At 41.2% G+C, this 25,532-nt stretch overlaps 1 protein-coding gene across 2 annotated transcripts in view; it reads right to left on the minus strand.

Annotated features, from left to right (window-relative positions):
- The window catches only part of PKP2 (plakophilin 2), an 84,194-nt gene extending 59,271 nt beyond the window's left edge, over positions 1-24,923 (minus strand). For both annotated transcript variants that reach the window (XM_060112819.1, XM_060112818.1), the window contains exons 1-4: positions 24,710-24,923; positions 12,077-12,189; positions 11,055-11,728; positions 2,714-2,849 (exon numbers count right to left, since the gene is read on the minus strand). In XM_060112819.1, coding sequence (XP_059968802.1) covers positions 2,714-2,849; positions 11,055-11,728; positions 12,077-12,189; positions 24,710-24,923 — 1,137 coding nt within the window. The remainder of the gene's footprint in view (positions 1-2,713; positions 2,850-11,054; positions 11,729-12,076; positions 12,190-24,709) is intronic.
- Positions 24,924-25,532: the final 609 nt, after the last annotated feature.

Genomic DNA, 25,532 nt, shown 5'->3' on the forward strand with positions numbered 1-25,532 from the left:
TAAAAATATACAAATTGACAAGCTCATTTCTAAAATTCAAATGGAATAGCAAAATACCTAGAATAGCCAAAATAACTTGAAAAAGAACAAAGTCAGAGGACTAACATTACTTAATTTCAAGACTTAATATAAAACTATGGTAATCAAGACAGTATGGTATTTGTATAAAGATAGACAGAGATCAATGGAATAGAATACATAGTCCAGAAATAAACTCACATATATGTATATGATCAATTCCTTTAAACAAAAGTACAAAAATAACTCAGTACCAAAAGGCTAGTCTTTTTAACAAATCCTGCCTAAACAATTGCATATACATATATTTTAACAAAAGGAATTTTGGTCCACATCTTGCAATATATACAAAAATTAACCCCCAAAGGACTATTGATCAACTATAAAATATTACACTTAAAAAACTTCTAGAAGAAAATATAGAAGAGCATTTTTGTGACCTTGGAGTACAGAAAGATTTCTTGGATACACCATGAAAGTATGACCCATAAGGAAAAAATTGATAAATCAGACACCATCAAAATTAAAAACTGTTAAGAGAATGAAAAAACAAAACACAACTGAGAGAAAATATTTCCAAATCATATATATGAAAAAAGATTTAAATCCAGAATCTATAAAGAAATATCAGAATTCAATAAGAAAACAAAAAACCCAAATAAAAAAAATGGGCAAAAGATCTGGAAACACATTTCACCAAAGAAGGTATACAGATGATAAATAAGCAAATGAAAAGATGTTCAACATCATTAGTCATTAGGAAAATGCAAATTAAAACTACAATGAAATACTACCACAAACCTATAGGCTCTAATAAATACTGACCATGTCAAGTGTTAGGATATCGAGGAACTGGAACTCTCATACATTGCTGATGGGAATGTAAAATGGTACAGCTACTTTGTAAAACAATTTGGCAACTCCTTAAAAAGTCATACAACTACCATATCATCCAGGCATTCCACTCCAAGGAATTTACCCCAGAGAAATTAAAACATTTGTTTGTATACATATGTTCATAGCAGCTTTATTTGTAATAGCCAAAACTCAAATGTCCATCAACAGGTAAATGGATAAACACATTACGGTGTATCCATACAACAAAATACTACTCAGCCATACACATGATACATACAATATGGATAGATCTTAAAAGATTTAAGTTAAGCTGAGTAAAAGAATCCAGACAAAAAAATGCATATTTACTATATGATTCCATTTATATACAAATCTAGAAAATTCAACTTATCTATAGTAACAGAAAGCGGATCACTGGATGCCTGGGGACTGGAAGTGGGTTGTGTAGGGGTGGGATGTATTGATTATCAAGGGGCACAAGGAAACTTTGGAGGTAGTCGATATGCTTATTATATTGATTGTGATGATGGTTTCACAGTATCAAAACATATATCAAAACTTTGTCATTTTGGACCTTAATAAGTCTGTTAAAAAACTGAACAAACAGGGGCTTCCCTGGTGGCGCAGTGGTTGAGAGTCCACCTGCCGATGCAGGGGACATGGGTTTGTGCCCCGGTCCGGGAGGATCCCACATGCCGCGGAGCGGCTGGGCCCGTGAGCCATGGCTGCTGGGCCTGCGCGTCCGGAACCTGTGCTCCGCAACAGGAGAGGCCACAACAGTGAGAGGCCCACGTACCACAAAACAAACAAACAAACAAACAAACAAACTGAACAAACAAAACTGGTGCACTTATACAAGAGAAATCTATGTAGCAGTTTTAAAGAATGAAGTAGGGCTAATAAATACTGAAGATTTCCAAGATATAGTGTTAGATAAAAACATAAAGTACTGAGTACTGTAAATAACCTGTTACCATTTGTGATTTTATTTTAAACAAAAAAGGATATTCAACCAACCTATCCAATAATTGTTTCTACATGCATAAACTATCTCTGGAAAGATACCCCAAAATTGATGAGAGAGACAAAGAGAGAAGGAGGGAGGGAGGGAGGAGGAGTGAGAATGGGAGGTTGAGAGAGAAAGAGGGAAATGGGGGGTAGACTGGGGTTTGGAGTAGGAGAGAAACTTACTTTTCACTGCATACGTTTTTGAACTATGATTTTTTCCCCCCACAAATGTACCACTTTTTAAAATGAACATTGATTCCATTTTGGAGGATCTGTCCTATAGCAACACTGGTGGAAATGCCAAAAGATACATGTACGAAGCTATCCATTGAACCATTGTTGTAATATGTTAAAGAAATTGTTTAAGGAAAACAAAAATTGGAATACACTGCTTACATTTAATATATTTTTGTAAACGTAGAAAATAATAGCCTAAAATGTACACTCATTTTCTCTCTCTCGCTCCCTTTCTCTCTCAGAAAAATCTGAAACTACACAGAGTGATACAAACAATTATCTCTGGGGATGATTCTAAAGGGTCAGACAAAGAAGGGAGAGGTATGTGTAGTGATTTACATTCTAAATTTCTGGATTGCAGGAAAGTTTTTTTTGGCAATCAGTGTATATTTCCTTTTAAATTAAAAGGTCTCAATAAAGACTATTTTTATTTATTTATTTATTTAATAAAAAAAATTGAGCTATGATTGACATAACTCAATGAAGATTTTCAAAAATCAAAATAAATTAAAATTGGTTTCAGTTTGCAGTATCACCATAATAGATGTGAAAGTGTGCTAGTTTTACATCAGACTTAATATGATATGCTCACCCTTTTCCGCGCTTCAGACTTCTGGAAGCACTCATGCTGTATGAAAGTAGCTGCAGCAGAAATCCTGGACGGCGGCATGTGGTCTGCCTCAAGCATACTCACTGCTCGCTCCAGAGTCATCTCCGTGTCTGCATTCCTAGACAAACAGTCACAGATTCAGCAAAATTCCAAACCTGCCCTCTCCTGTCAACTTGATCCTCCAGAGATGACTTGGCTAATATCAGGAAGCACCTAGAACGTCTGAGCCTTGGCTCCTCTTCAGCCAGAGGAATAATCAGCCTTTGAGATCAGAAGGTATAGGAAGCTAGCAGCAGAAACATTCCAGCTCTGGTCAGACTAGCCTCTGAAGATACCACTGAATTGAGAAGAAACTTAACTCTGTTTAAGATAAATATGTATCTTACATGAAATTTAAAAGAAATTTGGTCACAGAAATTAAAAATTATTCCTACCCTGGTAATGTCACACTTGTAAGTTAAACACCTTCCCTCAAAAATCATTAGATTTTTCTCACAGCTGCTCAAAGTCTGTTATTTCACCTGAAAATCAGTTTTAAAAGAAGCGTTCTAAAAGTGCTCTTATTTGATGAATATAGTAGTATGTAAACAGTACAAGCCAGGAAAACTGAGTTTGTTTGGTTAAAATAAGTCATGCTAGTGTGACAGAATCCATCAGGAAAGGTAATTATTACATGCAACAATAAAAAGCCCTTTTTTCTTTTTTTTTTTTTTTTTTTTGTGGTACGCGGGCCTCTCATTGTTGTGGCCTCTCCCGTTGCGGAGCACAGGCTCCAGACGTGCAGGCTCAGCGGCCATGGCTCACGGGCCTAGCCACTCCGCCGCATGTGGGATCTTCTGGGACCGGGGCACAAACCCGTGTCCCCTGCATCAGCAGGCGGACTCTCAACCACTGTGCCACCAGGGAAGCCCTAAAAAGCCCTTTTTAAAGACAATTTTATAAACATTCTGTTACCATTTGCTTTGCCATTGTAATGACATTCAGTTTGCATCTATCTAGTAGCATACTCTGTCCTCTACGAATTGCAGGTGTGTACAGTGTTATGAAATCTGACTCAGTTCGATACTGACAGGATAATTTACAGAGAACAAATAAAATTGCTATGTGTAAAACAATAGCTCCCAAATGCCTCACAGAAGTGGCATTTCCCCCCCCCTTTTACTTCTGCCTAGAGGGTGACTAGGCTAGGCAGCCTGTTACCAAGGTGGATTTGCACTTCCTTTTTTTCTTTTGCACATTTGCACTTCCTTAAGTATTGCCTCAGAGAAACCATACTCAGGATGGCAACATGTTAGGACTGTGGCTAAAGACATGCTTTAAAGGTAACCTAGGACTTTTTTGGGCTTCAAAGAAGGTTACACCTGATTCATTTCAGGTAATGGAGACTCCAAAGACATTATGGGAGGGAATTTTCCAGTACCTGCTAGCAAGAACAGTGAGGAAATTCTCTCTTATAGCTGGCTAACCCATCAATAATACATGCACCTGTGTACAGAGGTGAGCATGTGTATGTTGTGAATGGCTGTGTGTGAGTGGGTGTGGCACAGGTGAGGATAAGAGTAATGGGCCTCATGACTAAAAACTAATTTCCACTCCTGAAACACATGTTCAAACACAGAAGTGTTACCTCATGCGTATAAGGGTATTAAAAATGAAGCACTTCTGGCATCTATACTGAGAATTATATAATGATCTCATATTTTTAACCGTTGGGACTTAGCAATCAAGTTAATTGGTAAAAATGTAGGCTATTTTCACTAAAACTAGAATTTGAATCACTTTTATTTAATATAAACACCCTTTTAAAAAGAGATGGAACCTCCACCCTGTTTTCCAATAGTTAGCTAGTGGGAAGCAGTGGCATAGCACAGGGAGATCAGCTCAGTGCTTTGCGATGAACTAGAGGGGTGGGATAAGGAGGACGGGTGGGAGGCTCAAGATGGAGGGGATATGTGGACAGGTATATGCATATGGCTGATTCACTTTGGTGTACAACAGGAACTAACACAGTACTGTGAAGCAATTATACTCCAATAAAGATCTATTTAAAAAAAAAGAGATGGAAATATTTCATATGCATGGACTCCAATTCCTTTACAGGGAAATCAAAAGTGAAATTAGTTTTAAATCTTTTACCATCCATCACTACAGGTGTTTAAACTAACGAAAGATCATTCATAACCTAAGAATAACCTCCTGTTTAACACTTCTTTTTTTTTAAGATTCAGCCATTAATGTACTTCTAAGTCATAAATGACTCAGGAAAGTTTGAATTCCCAAGTCTCTAACACCAACAATCAATTCCATTCCTGAACATGATTCACAAAGAAGCTCTGCATTCACTACCAGCCAACCTAATGCTACTTTACTTTATCATTAAAAACAATTCCTAAACATAATGAAGACTTCCTCAACAAGAAGGTCGGCCACAGCTGTCAGGGCACCAATTTCCTGTTTTGTTATTGTCTGTAAAGTCCAACTCTATAACATGGCATATGTTCTGACTCCATCTCCTGCCATCCTCCACCCCATCTCCTCTCCTTCCCCTGATGGACTAACCCATCCTCCAATCACACCAGACTTTTAATCCTTCTCTAAACACTGCATGCCTCTTCACAAGCCACTCCATCTGATTTTTCTACAAAGCCCACCCTTCTACCTTTTTTTTTTTTTTTTTTTTTTTTTTGCGGTACGCGGGCCACTGTTGTGGCCTCTCCCGTTGCGGAGCAAAGGCTCCAGACGCGCAGGCTCAGCAGCCATGGCTCACGGGCCCAGCCGCTCTGCAGCATGTGGGATCTTCCCAGACCGGGGCATGAACTCGTGTCCCCTGCATCGGCAGGTGTACTCTCAACCACTGCGCCACCAGGGAAGCACCCCTTCTACCTAATTCTTAATTCTTCAGACTCAATTCAAATATCATCACTTCTGTGAAATCTTTCCTGTATCCCTACCCCCAGCTAGAGCTATTCTTTTCCTCCTCTATTTTCCCATAGCACTCCTCTCGTTTCCCAACAAAATTGGAGTCTGCTAGTGCAACACACAGCAGTCAATCTAATGACACAGAATTGTGGTGAAGGAAAGTACAGCGTTTACTTCAGGGCACCCAAGCAAGGAGAATGGGCAGCTCATGCTCAAAAGACCAGATGGCTGTCAGGGAAGGGTTTTTGTTTTTTTTTAAAATAAATTTATTTATTTATTTTTAGGGTCTTCATTGCTGCGCGCGGGCTTTCTCTAGTTGCAGGGGGTGGGGGGGGATACTCTGCATTGTGCACGGGCTTCTCACTGTGGTGGCTTCTCTTGCTGCGGAACACGGGCTCTAGGCATGGGCTTCAGTAGTTGTGGAACACAGGCTCATGAGTTGTGGCTCACGGGCTCAGTGTTATAGCTCGTGGGCTCTAGAGCGCAGGCTCAGTAGTTGTGGTGCACGGTCTCAGCCGCTCCGCGGCATGCGGGATCCTCCCAGACCAGGGCCCGAACCCGTGTCCCCTGCACTGGCAGGCGGACTCTTCACCACTGCGCCACCAGGGAAGCCCCAGGGAAGGGTTTTTAAAGGCAAAATTAGGAGTGAGGGTTGCAGGGTGCCTGATCAGCTTGTGGACATTCTTCTGATGGTGGTGAGTTAACAGGATGATGTTCCAGGAATCTCAACAATCAACCTTCTGGTTCCAACCAGTATGGGGTCTAGGTGTTGGTGGTCAGCACATAGTCACTATCCACAATGAGTGGCGGTCCTAGTTTCTGCAGAACAACTCAGAGATATGTGTTAGATTGTTATCTATATCCCTTCAGGATGAACTAGGAGTCCTGTGGCTCCATTGTTCTAATCATTAACTACTTGAGCCTGCTCTTAGGAACTCAGAGAGGGCCTAGGAGACAAAAGCCTTTCTTCAAACAAGAAAGGTGGGATATGGAGGAAATTTTGCTCCCAGGCAAGGCCCTGCAGGGTCCTGCTTGGTTTCACCTCAATCTCTCTTCCTCCCTACTTTCTTCCCTGCTTCCCTTTCATCCTTCTTTCTCCCCTTTCTGCTCACTCACAAAACATTTCTTGAAGCCTGTAGAAATGTGGCTTGGGAGATGGGGTTGGGGAGGGAAGCATCAGGATGAGCAGCTGTTCCTCGGCCCCATTATCCACTGAGCATATTCTCCAGAAGTGAGTCTTTTCAACAACTTTAGTTAATATGTTAATATGATATTAATATATGTTTTACAAAAATGTAAAGAGGAAGCAGTGTAAAATATCACTGGTCAGAATATGAGACATTATATGAAAAAATTAAAAACGGTCCTATTTTTTAGGTGTGCAATCCCTCAGCAACCGCATTCCTGCCAATAATAATACAGCCCTGCCCTAGGTTGGTTCCCAGATATTAGAATAGCTCTGAAGGCCAAGCAAACACCAGATGATGAATGAAGAGCTCCCTCGTGTTGTCAGATGCTTAGGAAATGCAAATCGCCCTACCTCACAAAGATTTTAGGTGTGATGAAAGCACTGCTTTGGAAAGATGACTTTGGAGTGGATATGTGTCTCTAGACACAGTTTTGAGGGCACTACAAGAGTCTTAGCTGAAGCAATAAAGTTGTGAATTGGGCTGTTAAAAATGGAAATGGAAAGAAAGATATAACTAAAAGAGGCCTGAGGAACCAAAGAACTAAAGAGGTTGGTAATTAAGAGGATGTGAAGGGAAGTTATTATGACATCTTTTCTGCTCTGTGTTGCTTTATGTCACAAAGTTGACTGGTGATCCTACCAGAGATAAAGTCTCTCACCTTTCTTTCCCTCTACTAATACATCACTCTTTTGTTCTCTGAATTTCTATAGACACTAGTACAATCTAGCACTTGATGTGTCTTATTTTCTTTTTTACGGATCCTCTGTGGTGCTTACTGCAGTGTTGGGTACACTGGAGCAACCTAATATTCACTTGCTGAACCACCAGTCCTCCACAGGTACAGAAATCATATTTTCAGTAAAACTGATCTACAGTGTTTTACTTGGTGATTTCTTAAACCTTTTTCATTAGTCTGATTTAGAACAGTTGTTCACTATCTCTCTTTACTCCAATGTTTTGATTTTCAGCTGCATTAGAAACTGACCAGCCATTCTTCCTTTAGAAACAAAGATCCGTTGTTTAATACCTTATGTCATTATGTAGGTTTATAGTTTTATCTAACTACTCTATAGGAACGTTCCACAAATGTGAAAGAACACTTCTTTACATGTGGGACTTTCAATAGACATAAAAAAGCAGTTTCCAATATAGGGACTGGATAGAGGTTGAAATATGAGACACTACAAGGCAAAGGAGAGCAGAGTGTGTGTTCTCAAGGGCAGAGCTCTCACGGGGCAGCCCGGGGAACTGAAATGAGCCATGTGGCACACCAAAGGAGGAAGAGAATCAGATATGGATGCCACCTTGATCATTATAGGAAATATCCCAGACGCCCTTTCCTTTCCATACATAGCAAAAATTTCAAGAAGTGTTCATTTCTATGATTTCTGGTCTCTAGGCTGGCAACTTTGGGAATCATCAAGAATAGATTTCTTTCCCTTTATTTTAAATTTCTTGACCCCAAGTATTCCTTCTAGTCTTTGAAATACGATCAGTTATTTTAATAAAATCCACCCTATTAAAACAATAACTCGAATTTAGAGGGGGTACAGATAAGAAAACTAATAACCACAATATACTATTCTGGTAGAGGCACCCACACAGTACAGCTCTCTGGGGCTTCTAAACTAGATTGTGAGGGGAGTGGTCAGGGAAAGGGTGGTAACTGAGATAATTCCAGAATCATGAGTAGCCAGCCAAAGCTACTGGGAGGAGATAGATAGATAGATAGATAGATAGACAGACAGACAAAGAAAAGAAGGAAGGAGGAAAGAAAGGAAAGAAAGAAGGAGGGAAGGCAGAAAGAGAAAAAGAAAGAAAATATGTGAATAAATATTTTCCATTATGGGAAGTAAAAGAGGTTCGAGGTGGTTTGACTGTTTGGGGATGTGTTTGGGGAAGGTGATGATGACAGGTGGAGGACAGTAGAAAGAGATGAGACTAGAGTGATAAGCATAGCTGAAAACATGGGCCTTGTGTGCCATGGTAAAAAGCACAAAAATTTGGTGGAATTATGGGAAGGTTATAAATTGGAGAGGGGAATCATCAGATTTGGGAAGACCATTCTAATGGTCCTAGAGAATGGTTGAGTGAGCAAGACCAGAGGCAGAGAGACCTATGCAATAGAGACAGAAAGAAGGGTAAAAATTTAAGGCCCATTAAGGAGAATAAAATATGGCTTGGTGATATGTGACTATGGAGGGAAAAGATAAGAATGACTCCCAGGTTTGTAAAGATAGGACCTAGTATGAGAAGACAGTTAGAAGTAGAGGGTAGGGAAGAGCTAATAGATTTAGTTTTGAACATACTGAGTCCATGACTTTGTTAGAAATACATACAGATCTAGAGTTCAGGATGGAGGACAGAGCTGCAAATAAAACACTGTGAATCACAGGATATAAGTGCAGTACACAGGGCCTCTTTAGAAGAGCACCAAGACCAGAAGAGAACGGTTGATGAAGATGACTTCCTGGGGAATGCAGAAAAGTCTTCTCAGAGAAGACTAAGACATGGCTAGAGAAAACCAGGAGAAGTTGGTGCCCCGACAACCCAGGGAAGGGAGAATTTCACAGATAGTGGTGTCAAATGCTGCCCACAGACTGAATAATATAAGGACTGCTTCAGATGTAGCATTAAGGCAGTCATTGGTAGATCTGTGGGGAGCCTATTTCAGTGAAATGGTGGGGACTAAAGCCATACTGTAGTGGGTTGATGACAGACTGGGAAGTGACAAGGTGGTGGAAGCAGTGTGGGGACACAGAGATGCAAGAAGAGAAGAATGCCAGTTGCTGGAGAACGTGGCACAATAGTTTTGTTATTATTAGAATCATTTTGTTAAAACTGTGCTTGACACAAATCCTAGAATACAGTGGGCATTTAATACATCTTGAATTATCCATTTAAAAGACTTGATCAGCTTTTTCCTCCATAAATAATTACCTCATGTATTTTTCTTCTTTATAAGTGTGTCCATATTGACAAAGATCTGCTTTCTACAAGAAATGTTAGAAGTCTCGTGCTCGGGCTTCCCTGGTGGTGCAGTGGTTGAGAGTCCACCTGCCGATGTAGGGCACATGGGTTCATGACCCGGTCCGGGAAGATCCCACATGCCGCGGAGCGGCTGGGCCCGTGAGCCATGGCCGCTGAGCCTGCGCGTCCGGAGCCTGTGCTCCGCAACGGAAGAGGCCACAACAGTGAGAGGCCCGCGTACCGCAAAAAAAAAAAAAAAAAAAGAAGAAGTCTCATGCTCAATTTTGCTTTATAAAAAATATTTCTTGCTTCAAGATTAGATTAGCCCTAACATCTTTTCTCACCGGTGCCTACCTAATCAATGAGTATACTGCACAATTTCACTTAAAGGGATGATTAAAGGTAACAACTTTCATTAGAAATTTTTAAAAGTCATGTATTTAATGTTTTACCATAATGATACTACATCATTATTTTGGGAGTTACTGATGTAATCATCTATCCATTTCTTAACCTTTCTCTTTCTTAGTGAGTTCCTCAGTTTAAGAAATTTGTGCTCCAGCATTAAACTTGAATAAATGTTAAAGTTCCAAAAACTAGATTAGTCAAGGTATAAAGTAAATAGGATAGGCAAAGGAATGACTTTGAAACTTCAATTATTTTAATTATTCAGTATTGCAAAACAAAACCCCTCCAATCACTGAATCAAAAAGTAAAATTATCAGGTATCAAAGGAAGGAAAGAGACATCTAGAAATTAGCTGCCTTTGCTTAGCTCCCTCTTTTTGTGGTAGTGTTATCAAAACAGCATTTGAGGTTCACTCTTAGCACCAGGAATAAACACTTCTGCCTTTTTCCTTCCTTTATTTCAAGGAATGATTGAGAATAATTGATGCATGCAATTATCCATTTTTTGGTCTACTCTCGAGTTAGCTCTCATTCAAAGCAGATTTTCATATAGCCAAGGGGCAGCCATCCCTTTAGCCAGCATCTAATTTGGAACAGATGGATTAAAAGTCACATCTCCCCCGCAGAGCTGCCATACAAGCAGGTAGCTTGGCCCCTGTCCCTGAGGCAAACAGGCTAATCTGTCAATTAGGCAGCTGCCTGAGAAGTCATTGTTTTAATCACTTATCTCTGGAAGCCTTTCTCTGTAGCCCCAGGAGCGCCAGCTCACATGGGTAAGAGCTGTGGGAACAGAATGTGCTGGCACCTACCCTGCTGCATATTGAGAAGGGGACTCACCCAGCCTGCGCATCGGTGAAAGTGCTTCTCTCCGCGAGCACGTTCCCACTTCCTCCTGCTGCCACTTGGCCCACGGTCATGTGGGTCCTCCTCCCGCCGAACTCGGCCTCCCTCGTAGTGCGGGTGCTGTGGAAGGAGCTCTGATGCCAGGACGACCGCGCCGCCCGGCCCTGTGTGCCCGGCTGCACGGACGCCGGCCTGGCCTGCCCCGCGGCGGGCCCCGCAGTCACGTAGTTCTCCTTCTCCAGGAGGTTGCCCAGGCTGTGGCTGGTCCCAGGCCTGGGGTACGTGAGCACCACCGGGTGGACCTGGGCGCCGTCAAAGACAGCGTCGTTCACAGACCGGTACTGGTAGCGCCTGTACGTGTCGTAGTGGCGCTGTCTGCCCACCGCCCCGGAGTGGCTGAAACCCACAATTTCTGAGCGGGCGTAGCGAGGCGGCACGAGAAGCGTGGACCTCCTGCTCTCTTGCTGCCGCGAGGTGTGCCCGGCCTGGCTTCTCTGGCTATACTGGTGCTCGCTGTGTGCGTACTGAGCCCGCTCAGGGCTGCTGTCCGGGGAAATCTCAAGTCTCCTCAGAGGCTGCCTCAAGTGCCTTTCTTCCACTGACTTCTGAGAGCTGTACTGCGAAGTTCCTCTCCCCCAGCGACCTTCATAAGTGGTAGCTGTGCCTGTCTGCACAAGAGAGAAATAAAGTTTAAATGAGGCATGAATCAGTTTTCATCTTTGTTGAAGATTAACTATTCTAGGACTATTACACAAGGTGTTGGTTTCTCTGAATCACACGGAGAAGTCAGCTCCTTTCTGGGTAAAATCTGTTTTTAAACAAGACTTGGTTGTCTAGTTATTTGCACCAGGATTTAATAGTTTAAAGTTTCCAGTTTTCCATGGCGTCCACTTCTCATAATTCATTTAGGAAATGGTAATACTTGAGAACGGTAAACATTAAAAAATAACCTACAGAAGTTTAAAAATGTTTTCTTGGTAACCTGGTAACTAGGGTTATATTCTTTGGTATCCTACCTTTAGCATGTCATAGGTTTTAGAAACAGGGGAACGCCCCCCAGCAAAATCATTTTCAACCAAGTATAGATTGTAGACATATTCAGGAACACTGCTAGTTCGGTGAAGATTTCCTGTAATCAAGCATATATTAAAATAATATAAGTGGGCCAATCAGTAAAGATTATATAACAACAATATATTTTAAATTTAAGTAGTTAAGGTCGGGACTTCCCTGGTGGTACAGTGGTTAAGAATCCACCTGCCAATGCAGGGGACACGGGTTCGAGCCCTGGTTCGGGAAGATCCCACATGCCACGGAGCAACTAAGCCTGTGTGCCACAACTACTGAGCCTGTGCTCTAGAGCCTGCGAGCCACAACTACTGAGTCCACGTGCCACAACTACTGAAGCCCTTGCTCCTAGAGCCCATGCTCTGCAACAAAAGAAGCCACTGCAATGAGAAGCCCACGCACCGCAATGAAGAGTAGACCCCACTTGCTGCAACTAAAGAAAGCCCATGCGCAGCAACGAAAAACCAATGCAGCCAAAAATAAATAAATAAATTTATTTAAAAAAAATTAAGGTCAATGACAAGTACTAGATTTACATTAGTGTTTATTTATTTATTTATTTATTTATTACATTAGTGTTTTTTAAGTGCTAGGTTAACAGGACCCTTGGATATGGCAAATGATTGCAGGTTATGACAACATTCTCCACAAGCTTTTCAAACTAAAAGTTGAATTAAAATTAAAAATATTTATTTAAAAAAATTTTTTTGAGAAAAGGGAAGAAAGGAGAGAGGAGATTTTCACAAAAATCTAAAAATGTTATTAACTACAGTTAACAGTCCGGTAAGTCAGAGGAATATCCAAGGCAGAAACTCTGAAGCTTCCTGAGAGGATGTAGGTGAAGGCAATAAATACAATGGGTGGTGTGGTCAAAGAAAACATGGATCAGCTTGAAAAATGCCAACCCTGGGCCTGAGGCATTTGGCAACATGAGAGTTAGGCAGGAGAGAGAATCAACTTGTACACTACAAACGAATTGCGGGCTAGTTCTTAGTTTGGGGTATAACAAGTCAGCCCTTTCCTGCAGACACTGCATAGGAGGCAGCCCTTCCTGCTCAGCTCTGTGGGGCCTGCAGGGACTCTCAACTGAAGCAAGTCTTAAAACACTCCTCTTTGAGCTTAAAAAGCTCCCAGCTTTTTGTTTGTTCTTTTGCGATCTCCCACTGCCCTACCAAAAAAAAAAAAAAAGCCTAATCAAAATAATAAAAGATCTCTAAAACCTAGGTAATTTCTAGTTCCCTAACTTTAACCAAAATTACTCTGTCATGTAGCATTCTTTTAGAAATCAGAGGAAAAAATAAAATACTCAATTGACTCTTGCAGGATTGAGAGACTTGTGAAAGATGTTGGGAATAAAACAACAAAGGTAGACCCTTTCCAGTACAATTGGAACATAGCAACATATTTTCCAATAAATTGTTATAGAGTCTAACTGACAATACTTTCACAAGTTATTTTGAGGTAGAGGGGGAATGGAGAGTGTTGTTGCCAGAGAGCTAAAAAGTATGAATCCATCCCAAATTATGTTTGTATATGTGTCTTACTTCCTGGAGCCAAATAATCTGGCTGGTAAACAAGTTTCAGGCCTCAAGAGGTCCTGGGGGAGGCAGCTGCAGGCTTGTAACTGTCACCCTAAAGACCACAAGAGTTGAGCTAAGCCAGTCTTCTCCCGTTTCCAGGGGCCTGATTTCTTCTCAAGGGTTAGCAAAAGGTCAGGCAGCCCCTTAATTTTTAACTTCAATGACAGAGGATGCCTGGAACCTGGACATTGAATAAGGGAAAGGAATCTTCCGTCCGACCCCAGAGCAAAAGCTGTGAGAGGCTTAAGTACTAGCTCTCAATGCCTGCCTGAGGCTCCTGCTGAGGCTGCCCAGGCAGTCGGTAGTCCCCAACTCGGGCCCCACTGTTCCTTCTCTCACCCCCACCCCCACCCCCACCCCAGGCTATCAGGGAGGCAGGGCTGCAAGGGTCCTGCTGGTGTGGGAAGGGAGGCTAAATGTTTAGTTTAACTCACGTTGTTGCTGGGGCTGGTAAGGCTTTTTAAAGCAACTCCTTACATTTCAATACTACTTTTCTTTAAGGAGCTCAAATTATTTTATTTTTCAATACTTTGTGATGCAGAGTTAGCTATTGGCATGTCCCTTAAAAAAGAGGGAAACAAATTACTTGCTTCAAATTGTGAAGAGATTTAATATCAGGTTTGAACTCTGGGCTCATCCTTTCCACTGATCTCTACTATTTGACTGCACTGTGGCTCTTCTGAAACTGCCATTTATCAAAACCCTGGAGAGATTATTATTATCATAGTTTTTCTTTAGTGAGAACCAAAAATAGTCATTCTCTTTCCTCTAGAACCTTTACCTGGGCAACTCCAAATACTCTGTAAAAGTTCTTTATTTGCTGACATAAATCCTTATAAGGAAGCTTCTCCTTCAGTTTTCAGATGAAAGAATTGAGACCGATTTACTGGTTCCCAAAATAACTACAAGGTAATTGGTAACAGGGAATAAAATCAGATTAGATCTTTAAACCACAGACTCTCTTCCTGTTCAAGGAAAGTTGTGACTCCTGATAGTCAACCTGCAGGATGGCTCAATAGATGGTTTCTCTGGTTAAAATGCCAATCTTAAACAACAAATAATGCAGGTTAATTTGCCTAGGCAGTTGTTGAGTTTGAGATCAGTATAGTGGATTAATGAATTAGCAGCTGTGTTCTAAGATTTTAAAGAAATTTTGAACTGGGTAGAATTAAAAAATAAATATTAATCAGAATGGAAACTAATCTCTTTAAGGCAAGTCATTATTTTCTGTTCAATCGGAGAATAAAACACATAATAATATGACAGTTAAACATTTAAATATAAAATAACTCAGCCATGCCCTTCTCCAAAAACAGAAATAAGAAAGCAACAAAAACATATTATACATACAGGCACGTACTGCTTTAAATAAATCCAACATAAAAATCCATATTTTCTAACATGGAAAATTAGAGCATGACTATATTTCAAAGGGCTTGCTTACATCACAGAAGTATGTAGGTATCCTCCCTAAGCTGTAGAAATCTGTGGACTTGGTCTGGAGCCTCCAACTCTACTCCTTTCCGTGTGTCTGGACACATCACCTAGATTTATTTCCCATAATTCCACCTACTAACAGAGTTGCTGAGAAAGAGGTTTACCTGAGAAAGCATACATTCAAATACTTTTAAAATTATAAAGCAACATGCAAAAATGAGATACGGTTTGTTTTGTTTTGTTTTGTTTTTGCGGTACGCGGGCCTCTCACTGTTGTGGCCTCTCCCGTTGACGAGCACAGGCTCCGGGCGTGCACGGGCCCAGCCGCTCCGTGGCATGTGGGATCTTCCCAGACCGAGGCACGAGCCCGTGTCCCCTGCACCGGCAGGCGGACTCTCAACCACTGCGCCACCAGGGAAGCCCCTAGATACGGTTTTAAAAATAGAATTTGGGTCACAAAATCTGTTTTTCACACATTTTCATGAATTAATCTGTTGTAGAAAGAGGGATAAACTTTTTGCGTGCTTTAATTTACACTGTGTTGTACCTAAGAGTTTTTATTCGGGTACTGAATTTAGCTTTTTCTGGTTATTTTTGATTGACCCAGCCACTGAGAATGATCATTTTGTGGTTTTAGCTGGTCATTCATTTCACTTACACACTGCATAATGTGCTTTTGCTGTCTCCTAAAGAAGGCAATGATTTTTAGGGACTATTTCAAATTATTAATCATACTGACTCAGGCAACATTATCCAAACCTTTTCTTCTAAGAACACTGTGGACATCTATGGAGCCCACTTTAAGGGAAATGAAGGACACAGTTACAGAACTCCATCCTCCTCAAATAACAAGCAATTCAGGTCAAAGCAATTGTGGGGGCAGGGTGGGAGGGTGAGAACGAGGGGGGTTGGTTTCGATGGAAGGATTCCAAATTGCTCAGAAGACTGCAGCGGTGCAGACCTCACAGGAAATGTAATTTTCTCTAAGCAGCTGTTCGTGGGAAAATATCTTGACTTCTGGTCGTCTATGCAAGTGTTGTCCAAAATAATGAAATATTGTTAGGGTCGAAAATAGAAAATTAATTTCCATAATCAGTTCTTTGTAGCTTTTGTGACCAGCTTTATTACCCAATTGGTTAAATTTAATATAGTTATGAAATCAAATTGACAAGCCTCTGTTGTGACTCCATTACCGGTATCTGGGCACGTTTAAAAATACAGCTTCCCTTATGGTGAGTAGATGATAGAGAGTTGCTAAACAAACAAACAAGACCTTTAAATAACCTGCTTATATTAGAGAGAAGTGAGTAGCATTCACATTCAGAGAAGCATCTTTTCTTTCAAGCATCTAGCACTCTCTGAGCATAGGTGAAAAACTGATTTGGTTCACACTGAGCTTTAAAAGGAGAATGTGTAGAGATGGAGGTATAAGAAATTCCCGTGAAAACAGGTATGCATAGAAATCAGTATGTGTTCACTACCAGTACTGATTTAAATGCTACAATTTATTGTGCTCACAATCACAAGCAGTTGCCTTCACTGTGTGGATTCACAATGGTCTTTTTGATGGAAAGAGATTAGATTCTGGAAGTCTGAAAGCTCTAAAAGCTATCACTTTCTTGTATTTGGTCTTTTCACAGCAACCTCTGGGTAGCAACAGCTCTCTTTCTCCATATACCTTAAAAAGATTTAACTACATGACCTCTTGAAACTTATCAGAAGGAATTTGTATAGCAATTCATATTTAAATGCGCCCTTAAAATAATTTACTAACAAAAGTAGGTACTTAAAAGAAAACACAAAATATGTAAGGACCCATCAAGAACCATACAACAGGACTCCTGAGTTGGTGAAGGATTTTCCTTTGCCTGTGTGGGCATATAACATAGAATTCATTTTCCTGGACTTAACATTAAAAAAAATTATTTCTTTTATCATCTTCTGTTTTTACTAAGAAAAATGATCAGATATTCACGCAAACCGCAATTCTACAACCTTATGTGCAACTCAGGTAAGCACTTGCTCAGGCTGGAAGAGGAGTGGAATTTGTTGGTTTAAAAACTATGGTGAAAAATTGTTTTAAAGCAAACCAAAGCCTAATAATGTTTGCATTATTGAAAAATTAACAAAAAGTGTGCAGTGGTGTAACTTACCAGTTAAGAAAGCTCACATAATCAACCATGAGGAACAACTCAGTGTATTGAGTGTACAGTTGGAAAGTACTGGCTATGAGTTCTTACAAAGTGGAATATGCCAGGAGTCAGTGTTGGTAGTACAGTGGTGAGTAGAGCTGGCTTCAAACAAAGTTGAATATGCCAGGGACAGACCAGCAATCCTAGCAAAAGGGCCACACACTCCATGTGCCATTGTGTCACTAAGTCAATGGCTATCACCCACTAATAATATACTAACTAGCCACCAGAAGTCCTTATTTTTCAGGAGCCTCTTATTCAGTTTATGACATCGGTTTATAACATTTCTGGGGTAATCCTCAAATTACTGCTCTAGATAACCACAAAACACATATTTAAAAGGCCCTTTAAAAAAAAAAAAGGCCCTTTTATACTGCAGGTGTCTACATCATGTATTTTGTTTGAGTAGCCAGAATATGTGATTATAAAATTTGTGATTATAAACTGGTAACTTAGCACACTAGTAAAGCACTAAGTTGGTACACCCTGGAGGTTTCTAAATCTATATGAATTCCTATAATTTATCACCTTACTTTGGCATTCTTGCCAATTCATTTGCTGAGATACCTCATAATGATCACTTGTAAAACTTTAGAACCACAATGACAAATAGCACATTATACTCACAATGATACAACAAATAGTCAAAAAAGATGAATTTAAAGAACTTTTTCCTTTAAAAAACTTGCTATAGGTTTTTGTAATGACTCAAGACATGATATTTCCACTGCCCCTCACTTGCCAGTACTAACCTCTCCTCTCCCAACTGATTCATAACTGCTGTCCCTTCTTTAAATCCACCAAATCTGCCAAATGTATTTTCAGAAATCCCCTGCATTTTTTCATGTTTTTCCCCTACTGAAACATCTTGCGTGCATCACAGTGATCAAATCTTTAACTTGGATCAGGATGGATGAGGGACGGCTGCCTATACAGGGGCACAACTGAACTGAGTTTGAGGGGCTTGTAAGAGTTAACCCAGCCAAAAGAAGGGAGAGAGGAGTGAGGGCAGTAGGGGGTAGGGATAGGAATCGAGCAAGATAAATCGCTGGTGTTTGGTTGGGTGTGGGAGTAGTGGTGATAGGACCAAGTTTGAGAAGATGCAGGCATGGAGAACTTGGAATGCCATGCTGAATAAGGATTTCACTCCTGTAGAGAACAGCAAGGAACCAAAGTAATTTAAATCAGGAAATGATGTGCTGAGATTTTAGAAAGTTTACTACCTAGGTGAAGAATGAATTGGAGTGAGGCCAGATTTACGTTCTTGATATAAAGAATCACATCTTTTACTACCATTTCTGGCACAGTCCTTCATCAGCACGTGACAGGTTAATGGTTGATTAGTCAATATTTCCTTGTACATTAAAAATATCCTAGTTATACACATTCAGTTTGCACTTAATCCTTCAGGCCTACATCTATCCTGTGGATTACCACAGTGGAGCCAAAATGTGAAGATGATAGTTGCATGTATGCTTTTGTCTTGGAGTGGATGGAAGGTGCTCAAATATTTCCTACTGTTTCTCTGTCATTCTGGGAATATAGAGAGAAAGAAAAAAAATTTTCCCCCACATGCAGGCAGACTCTAAGTGATTAGAAAAGATGACTTTTTTTTTGTTGTGGCAAGGTTGATTCTACATCTGCATAATATATATTTACTGTCATTCTCTTATCTGTATGGCTTGCGTTTTATCTGCAATATTTTGGTATTCTATAATAAGTTCCTATGATCTGTCAAGAAAAGTTTCCATTTATTTTCCTCCTTCAAAGAAAAAGGTAATCAAGATACAATAATTCAGATGTGATTCTCCTCACCCGTATCCTGTGAACATATTAGTGAGATTTAAGATAAAGTGGGAACAATTTATTAAGCTTCTAATGAGCAGTATTTTCTTCTGGATATCAAGGAATTGAGGAACTTTGATTATGATGCTTTGGCCAATTAATATTGTTAAGCCTAAAGCTGATTGCTCCAAGAAAACAAATATGTGAATTCTTTTAATGGTAATGGTGAGCTGTGTTTTCAAATGCTCAAGATTCTTTTTTCTAAATATGCCTTTTCATTTAAGTCTACATATTGATTGGGCTCCCCAGCTCATCTTTAAGCACTTTACTTAAGAATAGAGCAACTGTTTTTATGTCCTATATCCAATCACCATTAATAGCATAACATAAAATATACACAATAGATTTTTCAATCATTCTATTATAAGAGGACCTGAAATTCTGCTTATTGTTCTTACCTTAATAAGTCAGGGGAGTGAGATGGCTCACTCTAGCACAAAGATTAAGTTTTCTACTAATTGTGTCTATTCCCACTTGCAACACTCCTTTTACTGTTTACTTCCCTAGAAGGAGTATGGTATTTATGTCTTCATACATTTGTGTACTGGCACAAAATAGTTGGAGTCCAACATTTACCTCAGAATTGTATAACTTAAAATTCTTGAATGTCATCTGAGATAGTATCAAATGATCTTATTACAGACAATATTAATCAAGTCTGATATATAAATTCCAGAGGTTTTAGCAACATATTTGTTATACATTATTATCATAGATAGGTTGCCAATAATATGCTTGCTCTCAGAAAAGAAAAAAATAAAGCTTTTAATAATTTCTATTGATCAGACCAGAAATTCAATGAGTGTAAAATTAATGTTAACTATTTGAAGATAAAATAAAGTAAATGTATGACCTTATTTTAACACATAGGAAACAAATTTAAAGCTGATATCCAAAACAATTAGGAGAATAAGCCAATGTGAACAACAAATACCTAGAATATCTAATTCAAGTGAGCTGTTCCCATGATTGGAACTTACTAACACAGGGCATAAATAACATTAATGCAGTCTTTTAAAAAGCCTAAGTGAACAGTTGTTTTCTCTTAAGGAAATTTCTTGCACCTTATCTGGGACACATAGAGCAATGTACTTTTATAATCAAACACTGTTAATACTTCCACTGATTCTGAAGCACCCCTACTTATGCCTTCACTCAAGACCTTATCCATAAAAGATGTGCTTTCACCATTTCTAGGGGAGGGGAGTTAATTTTTTTGGAATCACCATGTTGTTAACATTCTATTTCCTTTGACTTATTATAATCAGAAGAATTTCTAAAAAAAAAATGCACTTTTTAAAAAAGTCATTGCAATTGATCTGCTAGACACTGGCAGACAAGGAAGTACATTAAATCATGTGGTACTACTGACATCTTACAATCACAGCAGCGTGGCCATGTCCCTGCCACCCCGCCATCGAACTTTTTTTTTTTTTTTTTTTTTTCTTCTTTTTGCGGTATGCGGGCCTCTCACTGTTGTGGCCCCTCCCGTTGCGGAGCACAGGCTCCGGATGCGCAGGCCCAGCGGCCATGGCTCACGGGCCCAGCCGCTCCGTGGCATATGGGATCCTCCCAGACCGGGGCACGAACCCGTATCCCCTGCATCGGCAGGCGGACTCTCAACCACTGCGCCACCAGGGAGGCCCCCATCGAACTTTTTTTCCTTCTCTCTTGACTTCTCCTGCTTTCTAAATGACTAGTCGCCTCGCTTCCAGGATTGCTTCATTCCTGGCATTCCTTTTTTTGGCAACAAATAATTCACACAGGATTTAAACAATGTCTAATTCCCCCCCACCCCACCCCGGGCCTCTGTCCCACAAATAATACCTATTAATTGCCTCTTTTGCTACCTTAGCCAATTTTCAGTCTTTTCTCCAAAATTCCTTCTGATTACAGATATTTAAAACATCTTGGCCAGGAAAACCATTTAAGTAAACAGCATGCCTTTGGCTGATTTCCAAAGAAGCTGAAAATTTTATTAGGATATTGTTCATTGTGTTTTATAAGTATTGTATACATACAACAATTTAAAGCATGACTTTCTTCCTTACCCAGGCACCCAAGGGGGAACTGTTGTAATAAGTAAAGTAGTAGTACTTTCAAAGTAAATGTAATAAATAGGATATGGACACTTAAAATTCTTCCCTTTGCTAATACTGTACTTGCAATTCTTAAATGTCTTCTATGTGACTTTTATAAAAGAATTTTTAAAATTTCCTACAATACAGACTCATCTCACAGTGCTGCTATACACCTCTGTTCCACACCCCACCCCACCCCACCCCCACCCCCAAGAGTTACGGCCAATTTTAAAATGTTCAACACAATTTAAAATAACAAAAGTTAGAGTAATTTACAATGAAAACCACTCACTTATATAAAGGCATTAGAGAGAAGTTGACAGCTTAAAGACCCTTGCAGGGTATTTATCAACAAATCAGTCACATTTATCTCATCTCTGTTTTCAGCAGATTATCTGCTGCTTCCATCTTACAGGTATGTCAACAATTCAGCATTCTCCAGGTCCCTGGAGCTAACAGCAGTTAACACCAGGGTCATTTCTTCCCGGAATTTATGTTGATACAGGACTCTTTCCAGACCAGCACCGTTTCAACAACAGCCTGTCTGTTTCAACTTTAGAGACAGGATAGTAATACGGAAATAATAAAAACAATACTCACAACCATAAGGAGCCCCCAAACCTTTTCAAAGAACTTTAATTAAACAACATACACAAACCACCCCTGGTAATTGTTCCATGGTGTGTTAACGCTAAATTCCTTTGAAGCTGATTTCTCCTTTGAGTCTCAGAAAGCTGAGGTTTAGAGTAAGTAGGTGTTGTTTGTTGCCTTATCTCTCTGCCTGACTTGCCCTTCTGTGTAGGCTGAGTGTATTTTCAGCTTGTTGGGAAGCTCCTGTTGCAACAAAAATATTTCAAACACTTTGTTCCTTAGTTGGACTCAAGCAGTTGCCCTAAGCATTGGAGAAGCATCATGACAGTGCCCTTTGTTCTATCTACCATATCAATTCTGTGAACTGTGTAATATTCCTGCTGTTCCCTCCTAGAATGCTCTTCCTCCAAACCCTTCCCTCTGTCCAATCCTACTGAATTTTTGAGACCTAAAATCCCAATTGCTCCAAGAAGTTTTTCAAAATTCCCTTCAGCTAGTAGTCTAACTCATTCTTCTAAACTCCATAATTCATTGGCTGTTCTTCCTTTGGGTAGCTTACCATTTTTTATTTGATAACGCATTTTTTTAGAGAGCGCATTTTCCTTCTACAGACTTTGAACTCCTTGCTTTAAAGCAAGGAGAGTGTATGTTTAATTCAGCGCCTGCATAGTGCCCTGCATGAAGAACAGACTCACCTGATAGTTCTTGAATTCACCAAACAACATGAATGTGCCACTGTCAAGAGAACAAATCATGTGTGGGTTTGGGACTAGCATCCAATAAATATTGAGAGACTGACACATTCTTCATATGTGAAATGGATCTGCATATCTATCTCGTACAATTGTTTTAAGGATATAATAAAATGCAAACATATTCTAGAACAGGGTTAGGCACATAGCAGATGCTGTTCACTCCCTGCATTTACTGAATAGTTGATGTCTGGTTGCTCTTCCTAGCCAGCCATTCTCAGAGGGTAAGAAAGGATATTTCAGGTGCATCCCTTGTGTTCCCCTATGCAGAAGCAGCTAGTTTGGTTCCAGTTTGGCACTGGACCTGCACAGACTAAAGGGGGTACAATGACCCCACTGGTCAAAAATTGGCCTCAGTTGTCCTAGGGTCTTTAGTCAGACTCCTAAATGTAAATATATGTTCTTTTTTTCCATGTGCTGTGGGAGTTCTGTGTCACTGAGACCTCCCCACTTTCTCAGAACTATCTCAGTTTTAAAGGAAAATGGGATGGGGGCTTAGAGAGGCTTAAGGTTTAATTAAAATTCCACTTTATATTAATTACCAAAAAGCTTAACAATATAACTGATGAGTGGTTTAAAAATTCAGGTTTGGGAGTTTAAGTACTACCAGTTTTGCTACTTACTACCTGTGGGAAATTGAGTGTTACTTAACTGCTTAGTTTCCTCATCTGTAAAATGGGGATTAAAGAACCCTACCTCACAAGCTTTTTTTTTTTCTTTCTGGAAACATAAGTAACATAATGAATGCAAACCACAGAGTTCAATTCTTGGCACATAGTAGGTACACAATTACATCAACTGTAATTATTAAACATCTCTTTACCTTTCAAGTATGTAAATATTGATTGCCTGATCCTTTAAAATTCTTTTACATAAATGTAAAACAATACAGCTTCGCAGGGTCTGCTGTTTTAAATCTCTGAGCTGGTCTGCAAGCATTTTTCTTTTTCCTAATGGGTTCTACATTTGTCATTTCTCGAGTTAACTTCCTAGAGAAACAGTTCAACATTGCAGGAAACAACTGATAACCCAACTTAACCGTTTAATTTCTTTCCTCTCGTTTCCATAATAAGCCTAGAATACTTTTATAATGAAAAAATCAATTAAACAACTAGTAAAAGAATTACTGAGTGGCTCTGATCATCTGACTTTTACAGGAGAGAAATGATATTTCACGTTCTCTAATTTTCACAACTTGTTTGCCACCTTCTTCCCCTTCCACCTCCTTTGACTATCAGTTACTAATATAGTGTTCTTTGTGTGTGTGTGTGTTGTTTTAACTCTGTTCACCTCCAAGTTTAATTTTTCGTAGATACCAGCGCTGTGCTCACGAGTGCGTTGGCGGGGCGCAGCAAGGCGGGCGGGGCTGCTGCCGGCGGGGCAAAGTCCCCTTCTTTCTCCTCCTCCTCGTCACCCGCGGGGTGGGGTGATTGTTCTCCAGCCCAAACCCTCCCACCCAATCTTTTCACTTCCCAGATCAACCACTCGCTCAGTACACGGGGTGGAGTGCCCCGAAGTACCTGGGCGAGGCACCACAATCGCAATTTACAGGTTGTAGGAGCGCCAGTGTTTTCAGGTTTTCTTTTTTTAAATATTTATGGAGGTCATAGATCCTTTAAAATCTTTAGTAGAAGCTAGGGGCGCTTTCTCCCAGAAAAATGATCATACCAAATTTCTGCAGAGAATTTCAAAGTATTTACAGACTGCCGGAGCCTCCAGATGAAGTCCCCTGGGGTGGGGGTGGGGGCGGGGGGCCTAGGGGAACAGGTTAAGGAAGGGAATCTTGGGCTGAATTCTTTCATATATATATGTATATATATATATATATATGTATATGCACTTAATATACGTAGATACATATACGACACATCTGAGTAAGAGTTTGTTTTTAAAAACAGTGCTTTCCCAAAGTAAGCTGGTCTGAGTCTGGAGGCGCGACAGATCGTACAAAGGGCCGGCGACCCACAGGTGGGCAGAACACCAGGTTCCGCACCCTCAGGAAGAAGCGAGTCGAAGCAACTGGGCGCTGAGGGTGAGGGAAGGGGAGGGAAGGGATAAGGGGCAGGGTGGGGGCGGTGCAGGGCACAGCGGGGCTCCACTCACCGTTGCCCACGAAACTGCGGCCCTTCCGGGCCAGGGTCTGCTGCACCTGCTCCTGGATCCGCAGGCTCTTGACCGCCTGGCCGCTGCTCCCCACCAGCTTCAGCTTGGCCTCGGAGGGCAAGGCCAGGCTGGAGCTGTCCAGCTGCCCCAGGATCTGCTGGCCCAGGACCGTACGGATGTAGCCGCACTCAGCCGAGGAGCCTGGAGCTGCCATGGGGCCGGAGCTGGCGACCGAGCCACGCGTCTGCCGCGAGACCTGCGGGCGAAGCTGCGGCGGAGCCCGGGGCACTGATGCGAGCCCCGCCCCGCCGCGCCGGCCCCGCCTCTGGCCCCGCCTTCGCGCCGGTGAGAGGCCCGAGCTGCGGCGAGCGAGGCCTCGGGAATCCTGGCGCTGGGCCTTCCCCCGGGAGAGGGGGCGCGGCTCCAGCGCGGCAAGCGCAATCCGCCAGCGAGCCGTGCCAGGCGGGCCGCGCGCGCCGACACCTGACGAGTTGAACTCCTTGCAGGGAAAGGGGCGCGATCCGCCCCAGGGCGTGCACGCTCTCCGAGTCACCTCGGATCCTGTGGGCGGGGGCCGCGCTCCGCTCTCTTTGCCTCGCCCGGCCTCGGCCCAGCCCTCGAAAAGGATGTGATTTCCGCTTGATTGCTCAAGAGCCGACTTCCAGACAAGTGCACCCTGGAGAGTCACTTCTGTTCTTGGGCTGGGGTTCGCCTCTGGGATCCCGGAGTGAGTAGTCTATTTGGTTATTCAGGCTCTGTCAGACTGTTCGAAACATTTCGTGGACCTGGGGTGAGAAGGGGCTATTTGGTCAGGCGGAAAAGG

Source organism: Mesoplodon densirostris, chromosome 11 (genome assembly GCF_025265405.1).
Source record: "Mesoplodon densirostris isolate mMesDen1 chromosome 11, mMesDen1 primary haplotype, whole genome shotgun sequence".
Taxonomy (NCBI): Eukaryota; Metazoa; Chordata; class Mammalia; order Artiodactyla; family Ziphiidae; genus Mesoplodon; species Mesoplodon densirostris.